At 55.3% G+C, this 18052-nt stretch overlaps 1 protein-coding gene across 23 annotated transcripts in view; it reads left to right on the top strand.

Moving 5' to 3' along the window:
• RALGPS1 (Ral GEF with PH domain and SH3 binding motif 1) overlaps window positions 1–18052 on the top strand; it is a 273716-nt gene that overhangs the window by 224885 nt on the left and 30779 nt on the right. For all 23 annotated transcript variants that reach the window (XM_082695647.1, XM_082695649.1, XM_082695667.1 and 20 more), the window contains one exon: window positions 2907–2974. In XM_082695647.1, coding sequence (XP_082551773.1) covers window positions 2907–2974 — 68 coding nt within the window. The remainder of the gene's footprint in view (window positions 1–2906; window positions 2975–18052) is intronic.

Raw genomic sequence — 18052 nt, forward strand, 5'->3', positions numbered from 1 at the left:
TTCCATCCTGAAGGGCATTGAACACCCCCTGTGCTTACTGCTAACCAGTCAGCCTGGATTTCACAAAGGCCCTTTGTTGCGGTCCAAGTGGGCAAACCAAGGGAAGAAGCCCACACTCTCCCCTGGCAGGGGCCGGACCATGGACGGGGTCCCTCCCCAGGGAGGCCCCAGCTCTGAGCCACACAGGACATGCAGGGCTTGTGATTCTGCTTGAGGAACCCATGCTCTGTGGCCCAACTCATGTCCTGAGCCTTGTTCCCCACCCAGAAGGACGAGGTGGCTTCATTATCACCTGATGATGGAGCATTTCTGACACCTGCCCACATCTGCTTGGGAGCCCCTGTGCCACGTGGGGCCCAAACAGTGCTGCTTTTTCTCTACTCTTTGTCCATTTTATCTTAGTCAAGAAAAATTACCCAAATTCCTACCACTTAGAAAGCATGACCTTTAGCATTAAGTGAACATAATTTGGGACATTTTTAATGCATAGGAAGTGCATAGAGACACAGAGAAGGATGGACAGATGGTCGGATGGAATGATAGAACTAATTAAAATTGGATCATGCAACACTTGCTATTTTTAATTGAAAGTATTTTAATTTAACCAGAAAAAGAAAAGGAAATAAAATATAAAGAATTAGCTGCTCCTCAAATAAATATTTCTTCAGCACAAGAGATATAATTTCCTAAAGGAGTCTTCTAAGATTACTAAGAGCGGTCGGGAAAAACATGAAGAGGTCTGAGCGGGTGAGTCCTGTTTAACCGGGTCCTCACTGTGCGCAGGGTCCGTTGGCCGGTTGTGAAAGGTGAGAACGTCAGCCGTCTCCCTCTCGTTCACCTCCCCTTCACCATCTTCCAGTCTTCTGTTAGTCGTGTTATTATTACTGCACAGTCCAAGTCATAACATACACATTATGTTCGGGAACCATAATTCCTACTGGTTTAGTGTTTTTAAACAGATTCAATTCTTACCACCTGTGTTCCTCCACAGCTTTTCCATTCCTGGAGTCTTTAGTTTAACGACTCCCTTACTTAGCTGGATTTCCCCGTGAGGCAGGTTTTCACAAGTCCTGCATGCTCTGATGTCCCTCGTGAAAACATCCACATGTGACGGGGCCTCGCCTCACAGACCCGCACGCCTCTGTGCCTCTCCCCCAGCACTTGCACTTGGAGGCCCGGCTCCCGTCGCCTTCCGACACTGGCTGCTGGTGTAAGGAAGTCTGAGCCAGTCTGATCTTTCCTCTTGTCCATGACTTGCTTTATCTGCCTGGTGGGTAAAGGATGCCTTGAAGTTCAAAGGCACAACAAGAGGAATGGTTCAGAGTGGAGTGTTCTGTACCAGATTTCCCTGGAACCTGGCATGCCCTTTCTTCATTTTGGAGGGATTCTTTGGGTGATCTTTGACTTCCTCTGTACCATTTCTTGGCTTTCCTCTTTCACAGATTCTAGACAGCCATATGTTGGGGCCGGTATACCTCCCATGTCCCCTAGCTTCTTCCTAGTGGCTGTAGTCTCTGTCTTTTCCTCACAGACACTGGGACCATCTGTCTTTACTTAGATACTCATCTGATCCTTGATTGGTCCCCTAGAACCCCAGTCTCCCTTTCCATCTTACTCCTTTGTGTCATCATCTCATTTTTCAGGTCTTGCTTTTTCAACCCATGGGGGTTCACACTTGGGGAGATTTCCTTGTGTCCCTTGGGGCTGCCTCCTGGGCTGAGTAACCTAGGCACTGCTCGATTCCTTTCTCTTTCCGTCTTTGTGTGAGAGGATGTTTGCTAGGTTGCCGTACCATTTCTTTTTGTCTTGCTCCCATTTGAGAAGCTCCGTCTGGATATTCCATGGCTCCGTTGCAGGGAGGTGACATCTGACCCTGCTTCCATATGTGTGAGGTGGGCTGGCTTTTCCTCCTGCCATGCTGTGAGGTTAGGGTGCTTTGTCTCTCCCTTCTTCTCTAGCCTGGGGGAACGCAGGGCTCAGGCTCCAAGGAGGCAGGGAGCAGGCGGTGTGTTTTAGATATGGGGGCTCTATTAAAAGGCCTGTATCAGGGTCTCCCCGACCTCGTTGGAGGCTGTATCCCATTCCAGAAAGGGGCACCTTTGGGTTTCAAATCACCCCCTCAGTGGAACCTTCATTTCTGCCAGAGTATCCACCATGTTGTCTGTTCCTTTCATACATTTCTTGCCAACATCTGGTGCCAGTCTGAAGAGGGAGAGGTAGGGACGCCTGCTCAGACGTACCAAGACACTGCAGAGGGCAGGATACTGGAGCCCTGCTGTCACACCTCTTGGTCAGACTCCACAATCCTCTTTTTCTCTCCTTGGCTGCAAGTTTCTGAAGTTCATGGCTTCAGTTCAGCCCCTTTTCTTATTGAGTTGCAGCTGGTAAGTTCTACTCCTAAGGCTTTATAATTTGTTGGGAGAAGAGGAGTCTGCCATCTGACTTCACTCCACCATTTTCATCCAGAGGTTCTTAATCAGTGCTTAAAATAATAATAATAATAACATTATTATTATTATTATTATTAATACTGAGGTGCCAGTCCTCCTAACGAGTCCATGGTCTTGTCTCTCTGTGGCATCTGAGGTGGGGGCACTGTAATGATTGTAAACCCTGATTTCAGGTCAGACAGTCCTGGGTTGGATTATGTGCCCTGCTACTTGCTAGCCTGTGAATTTGGGGAGCTATTTAACCTTGCTACTGTTTCCTCATCTGGTAGGTGGGGACAATAAATGTACCGAGTCCCCGGGCTTGTCTTGAGATCTAGAACAGACCCCAAAGCGCTCCTGGGCTCCGAGGCTCTAGCTCTTAGCAGCAGTTCTGTCTCCTGACTCCAGACACACATGTGATCAGTCCCCTCTGATACACCGGAGCCCCTCTGATTGCATGAATATCTTTGTTTCCAGACTGTCACTCCGAATTGAACCTGGAAGCAGCTCTCCGAGACTGGTCTCTTCCAAGGAAGATCTCGCAGGTACTGTAGCCACCTCAAGTGGGGACACACCCACTCATGGCCCAGGCCGGGGCTGGCCCTGACCGTGGCATCAAGGGCACAGTTGAGTGGCAAGTTGCCAGACTCCATGGACCTAGCAGCCCTTATTCATCAACCTTCCAGGCTCCTAATCCACGGGGCCCCTCTAGGTCACCTCTGGGCTGGGGTTTCCTCAAAGAGCCTGGGACCCAACAGCCCAGGAGAGGCCAGGTCAGAACCCCAGGCTGGGAACATGCACAGGGCAGAGAAAACTTCTCCAAGTCCCTTGGGCCCTTAGCATTGGTCCTGCTGCCTGGGCTCGGGTTGATGCGACCCGGAGGGGAGAGGCACGGGATGCCTGGGGACGTGGTGCCTCTGGACACGGACGGTTCACCCACCTGGAGCTTCAGCTTTACTCACATTTGGGACACACAGAGTGTCCCTAGTGATTAAGGGGGCTGGGGACAGGGTACCCATCAGAGGGACGTAGGTAGTAGCAGCAGGATTCTAAAGTAGCTGCTGAGGGTCAGAGAAGGAATGGTAGCAAACACTAACCATTCAGGACTTTCTTTAGCAGATGATGCCAAAATTCTGGAGCAGAGTACGCTCCGATCAAAAGCTTTCTGCCCTTGAGTCTCCTTCAAATTAGTTTGAGTAAGAGGCCTCTGCCGCCTTACCTGGCTAATGTGCCTTAGTGGGATAAGCCGAGTCTCTGGCCTTCCCCACGTGCCAAGAAGTCCCCACAGTCACACTTTCTTTCTACCTTCTGGACGGTGCCAGAGGATGCATCTCCTAGTGCCCCTTCCTGCTGTGGGTTTCTGTTACCTCTGCCCCTGCCGCGCCGGGAGTTCCCACTTCCCTCTCCCTGCACGCAGGAGCCGCTGAGCAGGGAGGGATGTGGGGGGGGCTGCTCTGAGCCAGGCACTTACAGTGAGCCAGGGACCCAGGGGAACGAGGCAGAGACCTGCCATGGGGAGCTTAGGCATTAGCAGGGAGATGGGCAGCAAGGCCCTGAGGGGGCCAGCACAGCGTAAGAAGAGAGACGGCAGAGCGAAGGGCTTAGCCTTCGCTTTCAGGGCCAGCTCTGCCTCTCTCTAGCGACTCTCCCCATCCACAGGCCAAACTTGAGCCTCTTCTCTGCCTGAGAGAAGCAGGGCCTCTGGAAAGTTCCTCAGCCAGGCCCCTTGCACATGCCTTGAATGCCTTTCCCTCCTGTTTCCATGGTTGGTTCTTACTCATCGTTCTAAACTCAGAGAGACTTTATTCCAGCTCTTTGTTTCATTATGACACGCCCATTTGTCATTATTCTCTTTTTCTGGTCACTGGGCCTTACTTAGTTCCCAAAGACCCATCCCAGCGGATGAGCCTCCAGCATTCGTGCTGGAGGCTTGTGCTCAATGGACACTTGGGCCTCCCAGGGTTCATGGGCGAATGGGTGAAAGGAAGGAAGGACTGGGCTGAGGCTCCGGGTGGGCCTTTGGCGCGTACTGGCCTGGAGCGCAAGCGGGGTCTGATTGCCGGAGCCTCATGGTGGCGCCCCAGAGAGCCTCCTGCTCCCCGCTGCCCTGCACACCGCCTGCAGCCTGGGCCCGGGCCCGCTCCTCTGCCGGCCTTGCCTCCCGAGTCTCAGCCATTCGGCAAGCCTGTGGGCTGCTTGTTACCAGGCCAGATGGCAGCAGAGGCCTCCCCTTCCCTCTAGGCATCTGTCTGACCCCGAAGGTCCCTTCACCTGACCAGCACCTGCCTCACTCCCTCCTTCCTGAGGAAGGGACCAGGGCCTCCCACTGCCCCCAGGCCAGCTCTGCACTGAGCACCACCTGTTCCTCCTGCTAGGCCGGAGCCTGTGGACCAGCAGCCAGGCTCGGAATACTAACTCTGCTCGTTGGGGGGCCTCAGGAACTGACCCCCTCACTGAGCCCTGGGCAGGAAAGGAGGAGCTGTATGATTTTTGACCCCTGCCTATGATGGAAATGGGGCCTGGGAGCCAGGACCCCGCCCCTGGCCCAGCCTCCTCAGGGTCTGCCAGACTTTCCTGTTTTAGCCACTGTCCGCTCCATCGGCTCTGCCATTTATTAGCTGTGGGAGGTCAAAACCCAGCAAGTTCTGCCGGCTTCGGTCAGAATCCAGGCAGCGAAGAGAATTCCTGCCCCACACTTGCCCCAGCTCACACCAAGAGACTTTAATGAAGCTGAAATGGGTAAAGCACAGTGAGGTGCCGGCCCCCTTGGCTGAGGGACCTGGAAGAGAGAAAGTGTCACCAACTCTGTGATTGCTGAGCTGAGGGGGACTCGGTGATCGAGGGAGCAAACAGAACAGTCGATGTACCCGCCGGGCCTCAATTTCTCCATCTGTAAAGTGCGCCTCATAATGCTTTCCTCCCACGGTTGTTGTGGGAATTTGTTCAGACCCCGTGTGTGAGACAGCCCAGTGCGGACACACACAGCCTCTCACCGAGTGTGTCTTTGCTAGGATGCTGTCATTGTCGTCACTGTTGACTGTGCCTCCGTCACTGAATCAGCCTTCAGCTGTTCGTGAAACGTCACCGCCTCAGGTGCTTTTCCTGCCGCCAGACCCCCCTGCCTCGTCCCCGCCCGGGTCAGGCCCCCACTACACCAGGGTTGGCAAACTCTGGCCCACACCCAGCCCACCCCTGTTTTCATGTTGGAGCATGCCACACCCATCCGTTGACATATTGTCTGTGTTGGCTTTCCGTGACAGTGGCACAGTTGAGTGGTTGGGACAAAGACCCTATGGCCTCCAAACCCTAAAATATTCACCATCTGGCTTTTTACAGAAACTCTGCCAACCCAGCGTTGTACACACTTGTGGAGCTGGTCTTTCTCGGCAGCACTTCCCCGTGGGGATCAGAGTGTTACCTGTGCACATTTGCCCCCGTCTGCCTTCCCCCCAGCGTAAGGACCCCGTCCAGCATCCCCAGGGCCTGGCACATAGGGGCCCTGGGGAAGTAGCCGCACCAGCCGGGCCTCTGAGCCCCCGGCCCGAGCCTTCAGGCACTGGGCTCTGGGAGGCAGCTCCAGGGCTGCGGACTGCTGACTCCACACTCCCGCGGACGTGCTGAGGCGGCACTTTTCACACCGTGGTGTGAGCCCAGCTCACAGGAGTGTTTTCCACCAGCTTTCCAAAGCCCTGACTCCCGCCCTGGAAGCAGGATGTTAAGGTTTTCATTGATCACCAGAGGGCCCGGGAGTGTCTGGAAGGCTTCCGACGTGTTCAGTGGTCCTGGCTTCCCACCCGCAGCCTCGAAGCATCTCCAAGGACAGAGAGGCAGGCGCTGCTGCAGCCTGGGGCAGCTGAGGGGTCCTGCGAAGGGCGGGACCAGAGGGGCAGCTCCCGGGAGGCCTTCCCCCATCTGGCAATCAGACCGGGCTGCGTGGCAGGAGCCCGGCCGGGCCCAGGGACAGGAATGTGCCTCTTGCAGTCCCAGGAATGGGAGGAACGCGGCCTCCCTCCGCTCCTCGGGATGGGGGTTTAAGCTACAGCTCCAGGCTCTCTTTCCAGCAGTCAGACACCCACCCCCACACCTGCCAAGGAGAGGACCCGAGATGCCTTCATGGGTTCATGCACTCAGGACATCCGGGGCCTGCTGTGACAGGCCCTCGCCATGAGCCGGCTACCCAGGGAACAAGGCAGAGAGAGACCTGCCCACACGGAGCTTAGGCTTCAGCAGGGAGACAGGCAGCAAAAGCCATGAGGGGGCCGGGAGGCATGGCACAGGAAGGAGCCAGAGGAGGCCAGTGTGAGCATGACACGGTGGTCGGTGGGCTCCTTGACCCTTCCATGCGGCTGTGCCCACTTCTCTCACCAGCTCGCCTGCCTCAGGCGCTGAGACCTGCTGACCCAGCCCTGAGAGCAGCTGGGACTTGAGTCTCTCAGAGGCCTTGGTTAATGTCAATGTGGTCCCAGGCTGAGGCTGTGCCCTTCGTGTCTGTGAGAGCCCCTGTGCCCCACAGAGAGCTGCCCACTCTCCACCCTAGGGAGTGACTGCGCCGGCAGCTCTGCACCAACAAATAGTCTGTGAGAACGGAAATGGAGAGACCTTCTCAGTTTCTGGGCTGTGGAGGCAAGAGAGCCAGGAATGCCACGTTTTCAAACCCCCCCCATATGTAATGTTTCGTTTATATAAATGAACTAATATTTTCCTGGAGAGTAAAAATCATAAAGAACGTTGACCCCCAGAGAGGGCAAGTCATGTTTGTGTGTGCCTTGGAACCGATGAAGACATTTCCAGATTCTGTTAGCCCGCCTCTGCGTGGCTGAACCAGCTGACAGGTTTTCTCTCAAAGTCCTTGGCAGCAGAGCAAGGCCATGGAAAATCTCAGCACGGGCCTCGGGTTTCTGCGCTCGTACCTTTGGACCTGCTCTCCACATGCTTCTGTGCGTTTCTGGTCTTACTGCCTTTTGGGGAAAAGCCCTGCTTCGGAGTCAGGCAGACCTGAGTTCATGGCATGGCTCCAGCACTTCTTAGATGTGGGGCCTGGGGCCATCAGCTTACTCCCTCTGAGCCTTGGTTTTCTTGTCGGTGACACGGCCGTAGGACTAAATACTTCACATGGTCTTACTTCCTGGGACTGCTGGCTCATGGCCCGCATGGGGCAGACTCTGGTGCTATCCTCATGGAGGGACAGCATGACACAGCCGACAGAGCAGGGGACAGGGCCCTGCCCTCAAGTCCGACTCACCACTCACCAGCTGATCTGAGTACCCCCGCTGATGGCCAGACACTTCAGAACCTAGTGGCCCAGAACCACCGTTTTCATTACAGGCACAGGCTCTGTGGCTCAGCAAATAGAACAGGACACAGCCAGGATGGCTTGTCTCTGCTTCACAGTATCTGGGGCCTCAGTCAGAAGGACTTGAAGATTGAGAGGGTCTCAGTGGCTAGGGGCTGGAATCCTCTGGATGCGTGTGGTGCTGGCCGTTGGCAGGGCCACAGCTGGAGTAGATCGCACGTACGTGTGGCTCCCACATGGCCTGGGCTTCCTTACCGTGTGACAGCCTGAGTCCCTAGCTCCTACGTGGCAGTGTTCCCCCAGAGCAAGTGTCCCAAGAACAGGGTCGAAGTTGCGTCTAGCATCTGTGTGACGCACCCCCCAACCCGAGAAGTCACGTGGCCTTGCTTTTGCCATGGTCTGTTGGTCAGGGCAGTCACACAGGCTCACCCAGGTCCAAGGAGAGGGGACGCAGACCTGACCACTCAACGTGGGCAGTGTGGAGAATTTGCAGGCGTGTGTTAAACCACCACACCAGCTGGTTCATGCTGGTTCATGCTGGGGAAACAGAGGCTCAGAGGTGATGGAGATGGTGGTGGCAGCGGCAGTGGCAGTGGCTGGGACCCTTTGAGCTCGTACTCGCTGCCAGGCACTGTTGGAAGCATTCCCTGTGTGTTGACTCGGGACCCTCACACCTACCCTGTGCGGCGAGGGCCGAGAGCCTTGTTCTGTAGGAGGAGGTCCTGGGGCACTCACCCCCTCATCTCACGGGTGGAAGAGGGAGCAGAACCAGCTGCGGAGCCTCGGGGTCTGGACTGGTCACCTGTATCCCCTGCATGGAACAAGCAGGATGCCCTTGAGGGTCCCGAGCACCTTGGCCTCTGCCTCCATTGCCCTTTGTGCCTGTGCGGTACAGTCAGAGAAGGTGCGGTGTCTGCGCCGTCATCGCTGCCTTGGATGCCGAACCTGGCATATCCAGGCCTTTCCTAGAGAGACTTTTGAGTCACATACTGTCCCTGCGTGGCTCTTAGAAGGCCGGTTCTGTGTAAGAATCACATCTCCAAACCTGATTTGGCATTAAATCTTCACTGCCCCTGGCTGGGGCCTGATCTCTCATGGTCAGGGTTGGGGGTGCTTGGCCCTTCTCCCCGCCAGGACTCTCTCTGTCTCCGTTGGCTTGCTAACCTCGGGCCGCGGGGCAAAGGACGCAGTCTTAGCAGTGGGCACTGCTGTCTTGGACCCTTCGGGTGACAGGTGCTGTACGGATGTCCTCACATGAGCACTTTCATGGGTTTTTCAGAGGTCCCACGGTCCCTTGGCTGGGGCGTGCGCCCATCCGTTCTGGGACCACGGCAGTCCCTTCACAGAGTCTGTGCACCCGGCCGGCTCTTTGTGGCTTGGTTTCCTGCAAGCCCTTACCTCCAGGCCAGCTCTTCTCACAGGGGCGGTGGGAGGCCACACCTCGCCTTGTCCTGACAGACCTGCCAGTGCAGCTAACCCTGGTGTGGCCACCGCTGTCCTCTGGCTGGGGCCGTGTGGGCTCCCATGCCTGAGGAAGGCACTAGGAGTCGCCTGGCTCTCCCAGCTGCCAGGGACATATGTTGAGCTCCCCAGGTGGTCTGTGGAGTCCTCCCCCTCCACTGGAGAGTAGTGAGCAGAAGAGAGCACCGCATGGGCGGGGGGTGGGGACTCCCCCTTGCATAGCACACTCACACACACATACCCGCATAGCTTTTTTCGATTCTCAGAATGGGTAAAGGGGCTTGGGGGAGGCGCCGGAGAGCCGAGAAGCCTGTGCCTGCCTCTCCACTCTGGGAGTTCACATCTGCTCTGTTCCTCGTCTCTCGTCTTAGTAGCCTGCTGTGTCAAGGGTCAAGCAGAGGAACAGAGACACCAGCACACTTTGGTCCCACTCCTCTGCCCCACTGTGGCCTAGCCCCACACTTGGCACTAGTGGCTTCCCGGGGCTGCTAGCTCTGACTCCAGGGAGAAAGCCTCTGGGCCTCACCACTGTTGAAGGGGGTTGGATGCCGTTTTTCAGGAAGAAATGAAGCAGGGCATTCTGAATGATGTGTGAGCCAGATCTTGGCTCACGGCGAGGACCCATGAGAGCTGCATGTGTGAGAAACAAAGAATATGTGTGAATGTAACAGTGACCGGCTTCTAGGCTCGCCCATGAAGCCTGGCCTGAGAGAGCTTTCTGTGCGCAGGGCCCCATGTGCCCGAGTGTCGGAGGGCAGCCCCAGGGAGGGCCCCACTTGGGCACGGGGCTCACAGCACACACAGTCAAGAAGCCAGGAGACACACAACTCCCTTCACCCTGCGCACCATGTGCTCCCATGACTCCGTTGGGCGCCTCGGATCCAGCCATGGCCACTCCCCTTCTCCAACGCAGAGAGGCACTGGACGCCGAGCTCCCGGCAGCCCAGGCAGAGGCTGGACTGGAACTCGAGTCTTGTGACTCCGAGTCCCCTCTGCCACAGCTGCCTCCTATTAATTTCCAGTGTGCAAGACTTGGAAAGTAGCCCGTGAGCGGCCGCCGTCTGCCAGACTGCTTCAATCAGGCAGTGCCGACCCAGGGCAGGGACGCGGATGCTGCTGGAAACCCGTGGGAACAAGGCTCCCTGTCCTCCTCTGCAGAGCCCGCCCCTCTGTAGCCAGAACCCCGCGCCGGGCGCACTCGGGCCGGGACAGCCCCCACCTCCCTGAGCTGGTGCTGCTGGTAGGAGACTCTGGTCAACAGGAAATTGCATCTCATTCCTTATTTACAAGTGCATGGGTGTTGTGAACGCAAGTGCAGGCTGCCAGAGAGTGAGGGAATGGAGGGCCTGGCCCCGAGGATGGGGGTCACCGCGCTCTCGGAGAACTCAGGACATGTGCGCCAGCAGCATGGGGCCTGCCTCTCAACAAAAGCCCTTCCATCGCTAATCGAACCACTGGCAAAGGGGGCAGGTCAACAGTTCTTGCTTCCGTTTCTCCCTTCTCCCGAGAGAACCATCTGGTTGAGTGGAAGGTTGTTTCTGGAGCGTTTCAGTCTTGCCTGCTGTGGTCCACATGGGTGGGCAGAGGAGGGCGCTGGCTCCTGATGCTGGCCAGCCGACTCAAGTGGTAGGCTAGGCCCCTCCAGCTTGCTCCCCCTAGAGACCCGGACCCAAGGGAAGGAGAGTGTGTTGCAGCCCCAAAGATGGGTGCTGCCTGCACAAGGTGCCTCTGGGGGAGAAGCGGTGACAGCCAAGGATGGGGCTGCTGCCCCAGAAATCAGTGCATTGCTTCTAACGCCTGCCATTAGACTTACAAGTGAAGCCCACTTGTCTCAGATATTTGTTCTGTTGACCCTGGATCTACACAGGTTCCTTTTTAGCCTGTCCCTTCTTCTTATCCCACAGACACTGGTTCTGTCCCAGTTCTCGCTGAGTTTCCAACTCTGGCTAATTTTGCCCACTCCTGGGGCTCCACACACCCCTGTCTGCCTGCATCCGTCCCTGGTGCCATCTGTCTCCTGAACGCCACACCCAGCGGCCTCCAGACATGAGTCCCAGTCTGAACTTCCCATCAGCCCCACAGGCCTGCTTCCTAAGTGAACAGCAGCAGCCTCCACCGAGGCTGTCCTGAGCCCCTCTCCCGCCGCGCCCCTGCTGGTCCACCTCCTACCCCCCTGCCATCCTCATCTCTCCTTCCCGGCCTGTCATTCTGGCCCCATCCATGGGCTTTTTTAGCCAGAGTGTGCTCTGTAGGGTACAAATCTGAGCACATCACCACTCCTCCTAAAAATCTCTCCACCTTCCTCTCAGTAAACCCCAGCCTCCTCCCATGGCCCTGCCACTCTGGCCACCACTCTCAGCTCTTCTGCCAGGCTGGCTCCCTGCAGTTTCTCTAGTAGCTTCTGTTTTCTGTCATCTCGGGGTCTTTGCTCTTTTCCTGCTGCGTCTGCATACGCCACGGCGGCAGCTTGGGCCAGCCTGGATGTCAGACCCGCCAGCTCCTCTCCGACCTTCCGGTGTTCTCGGACGCGCAGCTCACGGCTCTGCTGCTCACCAGCTGCTGGCCCAGGCAAGCTCCTTAATCCTTCTAACCTCAGGTCCCACATGGTGGCGTCGAGATTACAACCAGGCCTGGGAGGCCGTGTTATTGCACCCATGTGAAGCCTTTAGCACAGTTTCTGGCCCCCACAGATGTGCAAAGGTCAGCTGCTACCATCACCACCATCGCCATTGACATGGTCGTCATGCCACTGGTGTAGTGACCTCTGTGAACGGACCTGTTACCTTTCTTTCGATCCAGGCGTGTGTCCTATTGGTGTAGTCACTGCTATTATCATATCTGTTTTCTTCTTTCCTCCTGTCAAAACCTGTGTCCCTCCTGGGTGTAATGACCTACATACTTGTCTTTCTTGCCCACTTGACTGTAAACCCCATGAAAGCAGAACACGAGCTCCCTAATCCAATGTGGCTGACCAGCACGTGGCTCAGGGCTGGCTCCGGGTCAGAAAACACTTGCTGCAGGAAGGAGGGAGGGATGCTGTATCATTTCCCCTCACAGGGAGCCTGCCAGGTCGGGCCACTCTTCCTGTTTTGCAGACGTAGAATGAGGCTCAGAGGTGCCAGGTGACTTGCCCAAGGTCACTCAGCCTGCAAGTGGCCAATAACACCGGAGCCCACGTCCGTCTGCCTCTGGATCCTGGGTTCTTAGGACCATTCATCACCCCGACTCCCGCCCACCACAAAGCTGTTGTTAGAAGGCCCTGTGCTCTTTTCTCTTCCAATCAATGAGTGGTCTGTTGGGCAGCCTGTTGCTTTCTTGAGAGAAACGTAATGAAAACCAGATTTTTTTTTTTCAACACGATATCTCCTTCCCCACAGAGACTGTCAGTTCTCATATGTTCCAATAAAACTGCTAAAGAAACAGCCACTTAAAGAGCTTTAAAGATTATTCATGGAAAAATTATGCTGAGGAAAAAGAGAGCAATCCTCTGACATAGTCAAGCCACATGGTCAGTTTTTCCAGCGGTTCGTGCCATATCGGGCCGGGCAGCAGGGACCACACTCCGCAAAGCAAGGCCAGAACCCCAGCTCATCATCACTGCCCTTACCCCTGCCCTTGCCCCAGGGGACATGGAGAAACAAACTTGCCAGCCGCCCAGCTCAGAAACGGCCCCAGAAGACACGTGTCTCTGGTGCTGTCACGTGGTGGCCACCCCAGGCTTAGTGGGGCCGGAACGTGAGGCCTTTCGGTAGCTGAGAGCGTCACTTACTGGCAGAGAAGCCACCCCCGGCCTGAAATCCCAACTGAATGGAAATTCTTCTGCTTCAGCGTCAGACCAGGCTATTGGTCAACAATGCAGGGGGTGGGAGTGGCCGAGACCCGGGGCACCCAGAGCAGCATCAGCTTGGACGCTGGACCCGGGCAGATCCAGCCTCTTCTGCCTGGGCCTCCCATCCTTCCCCTTGGCTGGGCTGAGGGCCATCTGAGGCCAGTCAGGCGTCCCAAGGCCGTGCAAAGCAGCGGGAAGAGGGAGGCGGATCTGGGCCTTGTCCTGGTGGGAGAATCAGAAGCCCAGCGGAAGAAACCAAGGGCATATCCACAGGCCTGGGGAGAGCAGCACACGCGAGTCAGAGCCAGGATGTGGGGAGCACCTGGATGCAGGGGAGAAAGGAGTGAGCAGGAGTGAGTGGAACAGCCACCGACGTTACCAGAAGAGCTTTAGGGGTCCAGCTCTCTAGGCTCAGCCCAGCATGCTCAGCCAGCTGAGGGAACAAGGCCAGCACCCCTCCAGCGCGTGACCTCATGTGCCTCAGATGTCTCTTCAAAATGGCAACTGTAAAATTGCCAGCTGCCTATGAGTTGATGAAATAGGATGTTGAAGTGCTGGGACAAGCCTGGCATGCAGCTGGCGCATAATAGATGTTTGTCCTTTCCACCTTAACCTGCAAGTGTAGCAGTTGGACCTTTTGCAACACATGCTTCCTGGAGGAAGTGCCACCTGCTTCTATTGGAGCACCTCAAATGTGACACTGTTTTTTCTGCCTCGGGTTTTCAGTAACACCCGACCTTCGAACTGCTAGACCTGCCCCCCCGCTCCCTGTTCTACCCCCACTGGGAGAGCCGTGTACCCCTGGGCTCAAGTCCGTCACAGGCTGCTGCATGCACCCTGCCTTTCCCACCTATGAGCCAGGGCTGCTGGGAGAAGCCCCGACGTGGAGGGCAGCACACCCCACACCTCGGTCCCCGGCCCCGGGCACGGAACACTTGACCGTGATTATCACCGTCATTATTACTGTGACAGCACAGGGAGTCGAGTTCTAGTTCAAACCACAGGGGCCGGAGCAGTGCAAGCTGACCTTTACAAAACACTTTCTAAACCCATGGTGAGAGCCAGGGTGACTCAGTCAGTGTAATCCCGCGGCCATGCCACTGATAAACAAGGCGAATTCCGCCCTCCGCATGGATTCACTTATTGAGCAATAAGTGCAAAACAAAAACAAACCAGGACGGCCTCCATTCTTCCCTTTCCTCTCTGGGGCAGCCACACGAGATGTTTCCTCCAGGCCTGAGCTTGCTTTTGTCCCAGCTTTTGCACAGAATGTCTTCACTGGGGTGCGTGTGCGGGCCACCTGGAGAGCAATGGCCAGACACGCTTGAAGCCAAAGAAATCAGAACCTCCGGGATGGGCCCAAGAAACCCCATTTCTCTCCAGATGCCTCTGCTCCATCCCCTGGTGAACTGGGCTGATGATGGCGTGGACCGCCTTGTGGGGAAAGACGCCCGCAGACGCTCAGCTGAAGTACGTTTCAGTACCTGTACATGCTCCTCCAAGGCCTTCCACGGACCGTATCTGGTTGGTAAAGTCCAGGCCCCGCCTCTCGGGCATCCTTGTCCTGGATCCATCTGTCAGAGCCCGCTTCTGAGATACCTCAAGCAGCCTGGAACTGGAACATGGTTTGCATGTTCTAAAATGTTTACACAAATGGCATCATGCCTCAATGAAAACACCCTTTTGCACCTTACACTTTCCAGTTCTAGGTGCTTCTAGGATTTAATACCTATAAACCTGGTTTCCTGCTCTGTAGAATTTGCTGGATGAATAGACCACAGCTCATTCATCCATTTCCCTCCTGAGGGCCGTGTGGACTGTTTCCCCTCTTCTGCTATTAGACGCAGTGCTACGTAGCACATCCTTGTGCACGCATCTCCTTGTGCACATCTGCAGGTGTTTGCTGAGGGCGGATTCCTCGAGTTGGAACCGCCTGCATGCAGAGCCGTGGCACCTTCCCCTTCACTCGCCATTGCCGCTTTCCAAGTATTGGGCACTCATCCCCCTCCTCTCACATCCTAGCCAGCACTTGACATCGTTAGGCTAATTAATTTTTACAATCTAATAAGGTAAGAGAGGTTTTTTTCTCACTTTTACTATATAATTTGCTATCCCCAGTGAGGTTAAGCGCGTCTCCTTGTAGTGATTGGTCACATGGGTTCCTTTTTTGTGAATTTCCCGTTTGTGTCCTTTACCCATTTTCTCTGTATGGTTTGTCTCTCTTCACTGATATTTGAAATTCTTCATGTATCTCAACACGGATCCTTTGCTAGTGATGTGGTGATAGAGCTCTTCTCCAAGACTACAACTTGCCTTTTAACATCGTTTTTGCGGTCTTTTATTTGTTTCTTTTGGAGAAGAAATGTTTCATTTTATTTTATTTTATTTCAAGATTTTATTTATTTATTTGACAGAGAGACAGAGAACACAGTGGGCAGAGCGGCAGGCAGAGGGAGAGGGAGAAGCAGGCTTTCTGCTCAGCAGGGAGCCCGATGTGGGGCTTGATCCCAGGACCCTGGGATCATGACCCGAGCGGAAGGTAGATGCTTAACTGACTGAGCCAGTCAGATGCCCCTGTATTCAATTTTTTTTTTTGTCCTTTAGGGTTTATGCTTTTTGTTTCTTCCTCCAAGGTCATAAAGATTGCCTTGTATTTTTTTCCCAGTAGTCTCACATTTTTGCTTTTCACATTCATGACATGAATCGCTTGTGTAATATAAGGTGGGCGGACTCTAATTTCATCTTCCTCCAAATGGGGCCCAGAGGTTTTAGTGCCATATACTCAACAGACCCTCCCTTCCCCACTGATGTGTAATTCCACCACCATGAAGAAGCAAATCTGGGCTCTCCCTTCTGATTTACAGAACTGTTTCTCTATCCCTGCCCCAAGACCAAACTCTGTGAATCACTGTTTGTGTTTTGTTCTGCTATCTGGTAGGGGCGAGGCCTTTACTATTCTTAAGAACTGTTTTGGCTATTTCGTCCCTTTATTTTTCCAACAAGATTTTAAGATCAGCTTAAATGGCCAGGTCAGACAGTGTGTGAACACCCCATGCCCTCAGCAGTTGCAAGCAAGAAGATGGTGTGTCCGGCTTCTCATTTTTTCAGACACCCATGAAGCCGTATGGGGGTTGGATTTCAGAGGCAGAAGATAAAGTGTAGGGACTCAGACCAGGCAGTGACATGAGTGATGGGTCTGAGAAGATGTGCAAAATCTGGGGGCCTTGGCGATTGTGTATGGCAAGCAAAGAGGAGATAAGAAGAGAAGAGGCAAGTCACAGTCTAGGAGAAGCCGAAATGACCGCACCTTCCAGGCCAGGTGGCGGAGTGGCCAGAGTTGAAAATAGAGGAGGAGGCTCCAGCTTCAGCCTTCACTGAGCTGAAGTTGGGACACCTTACGGAAGTTCAGAAGGAAATGTCCTGGGTGTATTGGTTTCAGACTCATCAGCATATCTGGTGAGACAGATTAAAATCAAAATCAGGAGCCAAAGAGGGAAGCGTGTGTAGAAAACACAAGCATGAAAAAAAAAAAAAAAAAGAAAAGAAAACACAAGCATGAGAGCTTGTTGGAGGATAAGCAGCCCACGGAGGAGCCAGAGCGACAGTGGTGAAGATGGACGGAGAGAGGCAGGAGAGTGAGAGACACCCAGGACATACGGTGCTTCGAGAAGGACCGGTCACTGGCACCAGATGCCACAGGCTCTGGTGAGAAGGACAACGGTGTTCATTAGTTTCACAAAAAGGAGGTCAATGGCAATGTCACCGGGTGTGGAAACCAGAGTTCAGTGACTTGAAGGCTGGGTGTGGAGGACAGAAGCAGAGCTGGAGGAGCACGGCCCTCTGACGGGCTGTGAGGAAGACGACTGCCTGGGAGGAAGACGGGGCCAAGGGACCTTATTTCCCAGAGAAGGAGAGACAAGGGTGTGTTTAGAGGGCGGGGGAAGGGGCCAGGGAGAGCATGGCAGGTGATGGCGTGAGTTCTCAGAGGGAGCAGGGAGAACTGGGAGGAGACAGGTTCCCAGCCCCCGCCTGGCAGGGAGCCGCATGTGGGTGCGGCCACCGGTGACAGTCGCAAGTGGCACCCGACAGCCACAGCTTCCTCATGGAAGTAGAGAGCAGCATTGCTTGAAAGGGAGAGGTCCACAAGCTGCGCAGGGGGCTCAAGGACAGAGGGGTGGTGGGGCGCGGGGGTCTGGGGGAGCAGGCGTGTGTGCACTGTGGGTTGTGGACGGGAGGCAGAGGTGAGCCAACGGCGGGGAGCGGGATGTCCGCGCCCCGGACGGGGTGTGTTCACCGGTCTCCTGAACCTTCCAGAGTACCAGGAGGGAGCTAGGCTTTCTTCAGTGACAGGCTGGGAACAGGGCTCAGTATTTAGGACATGAAAATGAGGATGAGCCAGGCGTGCTGGAGGACAGGGAGCCCTTAGGCCCCGTGTGGATCTGCGGCATCTTGTGGTGGAGGATCTGGGGGACCTCACAGGCCCTGCAGCGAAGCTCGCCCGCGTGGCTGGGCAGCAGCCTGTTGGCTCGCTGTGTGTCGATGTGCTGTGCAGGGAGTGGCCAACTCCTTTGTGGAAGCGCAGGCTCTTAACTTCCAGCATCTGTCCTGGGTAGCTAAGGCTAGACTAGCATCTGGGGTCCCCTCCCTTCAAGACTTCCCTTCCCAAGCCGCAGAAATAAAAGGGTGCAATAGTGGTCAGGACCATGCCCCTCCAGCTGCATAGCCCAGGACGTGGCCACACAAAGGGTTCTGCCTTGGTTTCCACACTCGGCACCCAGTGCGGTTTGTGGCCCCAGCACCCCTCACCCCGCTCTCATGACCTCCCGCTGACTGACTCCATGGCTAAGGCTGAGGAGGACATGGTAGTAATTACCAGAATCAAACAAGTAGGAGCACTGTCTGTGAGACTCCACGTACGTGACCTCATGACCTCCCAACCACCTGCAAGGTCAGTCAGCTGAGTTACTCCTGCTTTTCAGATGAGGAACCCGAGGCTCAGGGACCAAGTGAAATAACCTATCCAAGGTCACCTGCCAGCAA

This window comes from Mustela nivalis, assembly GCF_964662115.1.
Source record: "Mustela nivalis genome assembly, chromosome: 13".
Classification (NCBI taxonomy): Eukaryota; Metazoa; Chordata; class Mammalia; order Carnivora; family Mustelidae; genus Mustela; species Mustela nivalis.